Raw genomic sequence first — 8267 nt, 5'->3', positions numbered from 1 at the left:
AATATAGGTACTTTTCAACCTTTTAAAATTATTTCAAACATAATTTAGCTCAAACTCTTCACACATTTTTGAAATTTTTCAATCCACTTCACTTCTCTTCATGTTAAAGCTTTCAACAATGGTAGCTCACTCAATATGACTCCAATGAAGATCAAATTTAAAACCTTGACTCCTATAGTGTTAGAGAACATAAATATATTACTAGAAACACAAGAAAAACACAAAATAAAAACTCAAAATTTGACCTAGGACTAAAAATGTGAATAGTGATTTTTTTGGGATTTTCAATTTTGATACTTTTTCTTTATGGATATTCAAGATAAAAACCCAAGATTGACTTCATAGGAATGAAATAAAGCTTGGATCAAATACTAAATGATTGAATATAAATGCAAAAAAACAAAGATAGAGGGATAGTATATCAAAAATTGAAAGATAGACACAAATATGATAATAAAAGGGCAATTAAAGGGTGTATCAAACCTAAAAACCTCCCTTAAAGATTACCAAATAGCCGCTAACTCTTACGTGACCGAAAAGGGGATTGAATATCCTTTACAAATGATGTTACTAATCAAAGGTCAACATTCACTTTTCCAAGATCTTTAAATACTCCCAATGGAAGTTCATGAATTCATCATTATCAATCAACAAAAATTAACTAAAATAATGCTAACTACCAAGTATTTATAGTTTGGCTAAATATTACATATTAGGGCCCAAAAGAGACCCACATGTAAGAAAAGTCCCACTAGGGATATTTTCACCCGCTCTTGAAATGCTAGCGTGATCAAAATAGGATCCAAAGTGCCTTGGGTGCATGACCCTTCAAAAGGGATTTTGAGCCCCATTTTGCACTCCTTTAACCTCATCAAAGTCCTTTAACCCTCCTTAATGGTAATTTTCATCTATGTGGTATATTTTAATAGCACTAAGGAGTCATCGATAACCTCGAGCATTATATGTATGTCATCCAAAGGTTTAGAGTCAATTTGGCTTGTATCAGCACCTATTTGGGTTAAGTTAACGAGTCTAGAATTTAAATATTAGAGTGAAAAAAGTTTGAGTAAGATGGTAGCTTGATGGAAGCCTCTAATGGTGGATAAAAATATTGAGAAAAAAGTTGGTCTAAGCTTTGCAAAATTGTTAGTGGAAGTCCAGCTAGGGAAGCCTCTACCTGAGGAAGTGCAGTTCGGGAATGAGAAAGGGAAGTTGTGGAACAACAAGCAACATATGATTGGAAGCATATTCTGTATGTTATATGCTACAAATATGGACATAATGGTGTGATAAGTCATCAATTTGACAACTTGCTAGTACCTTTGAAGCTTAAATTATCATGTTTTTCCATTGATTTGATGGTACTCTCTTACATAATGCCTATTTACGTAGGTAAAAGTAAAAGAGGAATATTGGTCAAGTCATTCAAGTCATCAAGAGGCCAACTGTGAAGGAAATAAGTCATCCGCTTCGCATCCTCTTCACATCTGCTTTGGAGCTGCTAGCCATCTAGTCTCTGCCTACTCTTCATCCGCTTTGGATCCGCTCAAGCAGATCAAGAATAAGGTGGAAGTTTTGTAATTTTCATCAAATGTAGAGTGGAGTTTAAAAGGAGGGTTTTAGCTCCTTTTTCAAGACCTAGTTTTCATCTCTTTTGAAGATAGCCTCTCTTTTAGTTTTTTAGCTTCTCTCTTCTCTTTTGGCACCTATCTTTTCATCTTTTGAGAATTTGGTACTAAGCTTGAATAAAAATACATGGTAGTGATTTTCATTTGAAGAATAATTGAAACCCCAAGAGTGGAATTACATTTTCTCTATCTCTCATGGATGAAGTTAATGATAACTTTGGTATATTCTTATCCCTTTTATCTATGAGTAGCTAATTTTCAATCTTAGGGTTATGCTTGCTTAGGTAGTGGTAGTGCATGGGTTTTAGCTAATTATTTTTCTAATTAGTTAGTTGTGATGGGTGTTGCATTTATTTCATAAATTAATTGAGGGTTGAGGGTTGCAAACTCCAACCACCCTAGAACCCATGTCATTCTTGAAAGAGAGGACATATGTGAGAAATAAATGCAATCAATAACTTGATTCATTTTATTTAATGATATCTCTTAGACATAAGGATGTCAATTGAGGCATTAGATGTGGGAAATTATCACACTTGTGAGGTGTTCGAAAGAACCCATTTTTGAAATTTGGTGTTGTAATTGAAAGATTGACACCAATACATTGGCATCTAGTCTACCCATGACTTTTAGCTAAAAAATGAATAAATGGCCAAATACCCATGCATGATCCCACACCTATAATTGCATAACCCCAAGATTTATTCTCAATTGAATTCACTCTTAGCATTCTTTAATGTCAAGATAGTGCACTAAAATTGAAGTAGTTGTCATTTATAAACACATTCAAACTAAATTCCTCATTTTACATTTATGTTTGCTTTATTCATACTAAGGGTCATTTTTTAGTAGACTATTAATACTGTTGAGTTTTGAATTCCATGTTTTCACTCCTTGTGATTCGACCCCAACCTAGGTTGGATTATTATATTGACAACTATCGCTTACACCCATTCAAGAGTGTAATTTGAGCGTTATAAAAAATGACGCCGTTGTCGGAGAGTGAAACATAGCTTCACTCTTGTTGCATTTTTAGTTACTTTGGGTTAGCCATAGTGTTTTATTTTACATTGTTTGGTGTTTTTGTTCTTTCTTAGGTGCCTATAATAGTATACACGATACTATGAGCCAACACGGTAGTAATGCCGGGATGGTTGATGGATATCTTGAGGATACAGATCACCTCGGTGATGCAGGCCAAGCTGGAGCTATTCATATTCCACTGACAGAAGAAAATGGAGTGCTTCATATTAAAAGCGTAATGCTTTATTTTCTTCAAATAAAAGGGTTCTTTGGAGGCCAAGCTCATGAGGATGCTAATCTACACTTGAAGAATTTTATCGATGTGTGTTCTCCATTTGACATAGCCTACATATCTTAAGAGTCTATCCGGTTGTGTCTTTTCCCATTCTCTTTGATAAGATAAATGGTCTTATGGTTGTGTTCTTTACCCGCGGGATCTATCACTACATGTAGTGAGCTTACAGAGGCATTCTTGGAAAGATATTTTCCTCCTTCTAGGATGTTACAACTAAGGGATAAAATCATTAACTTTCACCAACTTAATGGCAAACTGTTATATGAGGTTTGGCAACGATTCAACAACAAGTTAATGCAATGCGCAAATCATGAGGTTCTAAATAAGATGTTTCTCCAAATTTTCTATAGGGCATTAGATCAATTGTACAAGATAGTATTCGATAATGCGACCGGGGGTTCTCTTGTTAGACTATCTTATGGTGTTGTGTCAACTTAATTAGATCAAGTGACCAAGCAAAGTTGAGGGTGTCACATAAGAGATACCTAGGTGGAAATAGGGGCTCCCTCCACATCTTTTGTGAGCCAAGAGCAAAAGAAAAAAAGATAAAGAAAGAGATACAAATATAGCTGAAGTGATGACACAACTTGATCTTCTTACCAAGTATGTGATAGGGGCTCCTCCTAAGGCGGTTAATGTCATTGCTTTTAAGAGTACTAAAGCTTATGATGATGAGAAAATAGAGTCTCTTAATGAAGAAATTCGATTCTTGTCCAACCAATCGGGGGGCTCCCACCCTACCTATCAAAGGCAAGGTAGGAATCAAGGTTACAAAAAAAGAGATCGTGATAGAGATTGGAGTGATATAGATCATGATTAGAGAGATAAGGAGAGATATTATGATCGGTATGTACCTCCACATAATCGGGCAAACAGTAAAGAGTCAAGTTCCATTGACCTGGAGAAGCTCAAAAGTGAGGATATCTTTGCTCGAATTTTAATGGGTGTTGAGGAGACCGACAAGATACTGAGAGAAATAAAAGGTGACTTCTCACAACTAAATCAAATGGTGACATTTGGCCTCTATCAAGCAACTCAAAACTTAATTAGGCCAAATCTCGTCACAACTTAATGCAAGAACAAAGGGTAATTACCTAGTGACACGTTTATAAATCCTAAAAATAATACTCACATCATGGCTATTGTCACTAGGAGTGGTCGGACTCTTGGTAAAGATGTTGTTGATCTTGGTGAAGACCCCAATGAAAAAGGCAAATGAAGAACAAGCCAATGCAAAGAGAAATTGGCTAGAACAGCCAATTGATAATGATCCAAAGCCTAACGAGACAAGTGTTGAATGACCAACGGTAGTTGAAGAAAATGTTGAAAGTGAGAAAACTCTGAAGGTGATTAAGAATAATACTCCAAAAATGGATGAAACTTCAATTGTTCCATTGCCACAAATAAAAATTCCTCCCCCATTCCCACAAAGGCTTAAGAAGAAGGATAATGATACCAATTTCAAGAAGTTTTTTGCAAAGTTTAGCAATTTATCGGTGAATATTCTGTTGCTAGAAGCCTTAGAAGAAATTCCCAGTTATGCTAAATTTATGAAGGACTTGGGTACAAAGAAGTGAGTCATGGATTTTGAAACAATTGAGGTAACCCACAATTGTAGTGCTATAATGTCTAGCACAATGGTGGTGAAGAAAGAAGACCTGAATGCATTTACTATTCCTTGCACTATCAGAGTCTACAAATTTGGAAATACGTTATGTGATCTTGGGGCAAGTATTAATTTGATATCATTTGCCATGTTTTGGAAGTTAGGCTTGGGTGTTCCTAAGCCTACCACTATGAGGCTTCTAATGGCTGATCGTTCAATCAAAAATCCCGTGGGTGTGTTGTATGATGTTTTGGTGAAAGTTGACCGATTTATCTTTCCGGCCAACTTCATTATTCTTGATTGTGAGATTGATCATGAGGTCCCAATCATTCTTGGTATACCATTCTTAGCTACCGGAAGGGCCTTAGTGGATGTGAAATGTGGGGAGATAAAATTTTGGGTGAACAATGAAGAAGTATCCTTCAATATGTGTAACTCCATGAAGCAACCTATGGACTTGCAAGTTATTTCAGTGATTGATGTGGTTGATGATGAGGTGGCTAACACCGTTGAAATGGATCTTATGATGACCCCTTGGTGGGTGTATTGTAGAAACTTGGGAGTGAGTTAGTTGAAGAATATGATGAGGTGGTAGCTTTGTTGATGGGCCTTGGGTCTTACACCAAGAACCCGGTTAAATTGGATCTTGATTTGAAATACCGTGAGAGTCCACCCGCCAAACCATCTATTATTGAAATACCTCAACTCAAACTTATGTCGTTGCCATCCCATCTCCAATATGTTTTCTTGGGTGAGGATAATACATTGCCAATCATTGTAGTGGTTGATCTTGAACCTTGTCAAGTGGATTCCTTGAAATTAATTGTGAAAAAGTTCATTAGTGCTATCGGATGGACTATCGCGGATATTATAGAAATTCCTCCCAAAATTTATTCACATAAAATCAAGTTAAATGTTGATCATATTCCTAGTGTGGAAGACCAAAGGAGACTAAATCAACTGATGCAAGAGGTGGTCAAGAAGGAAATCATTAAGTGGCTTGATGCGGGAGTTGTCTGCCTAATTTTAAATAGCACGTAGGTGAGTCCGGTCCAATGTGTTCCTAAGAAGGGCGACATGATGGTGGTCCCAAATGAGAATAATGATCTTGTACCTATGCGCCCGGTCACTGGTTGGAGAGTGTGTATGGATTATCGCAAATTGAACTCATGGATCGAGAAAGACCACTTTTCTATGCCATTTATGGATCAAATGTTGGATAAAATAGCCGGTCGAGGTTGGTATTTCTTTTTTGATGGTTACTCAGGGTACAATCAAATTTGCATCGCCCCGAAAGACTAAGAAAAGACCACTTTCACTAGTCCCTATGGCACATTTGCTTTCAAGCGCAAGCCCTTTGGGTTATGCAATGCGTCGGCCACGTTCTAATGATGTATGTTGTCCATTTTTTTCCGATATGGTATAGGATACAATGGAGATTTTCATGGATGACTTATCCATAGTTGGGAATTCATTTGATTCTTCCCTTGCTCACTTAAGTAAAGTCCTTAAATGATGTCTGGAGACTAATCTTATTTTAAACTGGTAAAAATGTCATTTCATGGTCAAGGAAGGCATTTTTCTAGGCCACAAAATTTTGGGAAGGGCATCCAAGTGGATCAAGCAAAAGTTGAGGTGATTTCTAAGTTACCTCCATCGACCTCCGTGAAGGGCATTAGAAGTTTTCTCGGTCATGCCAGGTTCTACGAGCATTTCATTAAGGATTTTTCAAAGATCGCTCATCCATTGTGCAGGCTTCTTGAAAAGGAGGAAAAATTTGAATTTGATGATGATTGAGTAAGAGCTTTCAATTGTCTCAAGGAACTCCTTGTGCCGGCTCCTATCATAGTAGCTCCAGATTGGTCATCGCCCTTCGAATTAATGTGTGATGCAAGTGGTGTTGCTCTAGGTGTGGTTTTGGGCCAAAGGAAAGATAAGTTATTCCATCTGATTTATTATGCAAGCAAGACATTGAATGATGCTCAATGTAATTATACGATTACGGAACATGAGTTGTTAGCGATGGTGTATGCTTTTGAGAAGTTTCGGGCCTATTTGTTAGGCACGAAAGTGGTTGAACACATGAACCACGCCTCACTCTGATATCTCATGGCAAAGAAAAAGGCAAAACCTCAATTGATTAGGTGAACATTACTCTTGCAAGAGTTTGATTTTGAAGTAAAAGATCGAAAGGGGTGTGAAAATCAAGTAGCCGACCATCTTTCCTGCCTTGAATCCAATCATGAGAGGTTGGGTGAGATTGATATTGATGATACCTTTCCCGATGAGCTAGTCATGTCACTTTTGGGGAGCATTACACCTTGGTATGCGGATTTTGCTAACTATATTGTAAGTGGTGTGCTTCCCAACAAGCTAAACCATTATCAAAAGAAGCGGTTCCTATGTGATGTGAAAAAGTATTTTTAGGATGAACCATTCTTGTTTAGGGAGTGTGCGGATGGTGTGATTGTCGGTATGTCATGGAAGTAGAAAAGATAGATATTCTTGAGGCATATCACTCCTCTCCATTCGGTGGTCATCATGGTGGGATCTGAACGGCCGCTAAGGTTCTTCAAAGTGGATACTATTGGCCTACCCTTTATAAAGATGCTTATGATTTGGTCAAAATATATCCTCAATGTCAAACGCAAGGTGGTGTTTCGAGGAAGCATGTGATGCCTCTTAAGCCCAATATTGACGTTGAACTATTTGATGTGTGGGGGATCGACTTTATGGGTCCCTTTGTGAGCTCATATGGTAATAAATAAATCTTAGTAGCCGTCGATTACGTTTCAAAGTGGGTGAAAACCATTGCTTTACCGAACAACGAAGGCAAAAGTGATATTTTTTTCATAAAGAAGTACATCTTTACAACATTCGGGACTCCAAGGGCAATTATTAGTGATGGCGGTTCTCATTTTTAAAATCGAGTCTTTGGTGCTTTGCTTGATAAGTATTGGGTGAAGCATAAGGTTGCTACTACTTATCATCCCCAAACTAGTGGTCAAGTTAAAGTTTCGAAATGCGAAATCAAGTCCATCCTTGAGAAAACCGTGAATATTGGCCGAATGAATTGGGCGAGACATATCAATGATGCTCTTTAGATATATAGAATTGCCTATAAAACTCCTATTGGTATGTCCCCCTACCAATTGGTGTTTGGGAAGGCTTGTCACTTACCCATTGAGTTAGAACATAAGGCTTTATGGGCTTTGAAGAAGTTGAATATGGATTGGGAGGACGCTTCAACATTGAGAGTGAATTAACTTAATGTGTTGGAAGAGTTCCGACTCAAAGCATATGAGAGCCCCGTGTTGTACAAAGAGAAGATGAAGAGGTAGCATGATGCCAAAATCATAAAGTGAGAGTTTCATGTGGGTGATGATGTCCTCCTTTTCAATTCAAGATTGAATCTCTTTGCAGAAAAGCTTAGATCGATGTGGTCAGGACCGTTCATGATCTCAAATGTTTATCCTTGCGGAGCTATTGAGTTGGAAGATCATGAGAAGAAGAGATTAGTGGTGAATAGGCAACGATTGAAGCACTATCATGTGGGTGGACTCGGAGCGACTAAGGTGGAGTCGTGTAGTAAAGGATGTCGTGCCGCGACTTTAACTAAGGCGCTTCTTGGGAGTCAACCCAAGATTTATTTTTGATGTTTCAAATATTTTTTTATATTAATTTTAGTTTAGTTTTGATTGATGTAGGTAATATA

The 8267-nt window shown here is 37.5% G+C and overlaps 1 protein-coding gene across 1 annotated transcript; it reads left to right on the top strand.

The window, feature by feature from the left end:
* Positions 1 to 4583: 4583 nt before the first annotated feature.
* On the top strand, positions 4584 to 5593 carry LOC124889561. The gene is made up of 2 exons (XM_047401510.1): positions 4584 to 5048; positions 5105 to 5593. Exons 1-2 carry the CDS (start codon positions 4584 to 4586, stop codon positions 5591 to 5593), a joined length of 954 nt encoding a protein of 317 aa, XP_047257466.1.
* The last annotated feature ends 2674 nt before the right edge of the window (positions 5594 to 8267 follow it).

This window comes from Capsicum annuum, chromosome 12 (assembly GCF_002878395.1).
Source record: "Capsicum annuum cultivar UCD-10X-F1 chromosome 12, UCD10Xv1.1, whole genome shotgun sequence".
NCBI lineage: Eukaryota > Viridiplantae > Streptophyta > Magnoliopsida > Solanales > Solanaceae > Capsicum > Capsicum annuum.
Note: the sequence above shows the minus strand (reverse complement) of the source record. Positions and strands in the feature narration are given on the sequence as shown.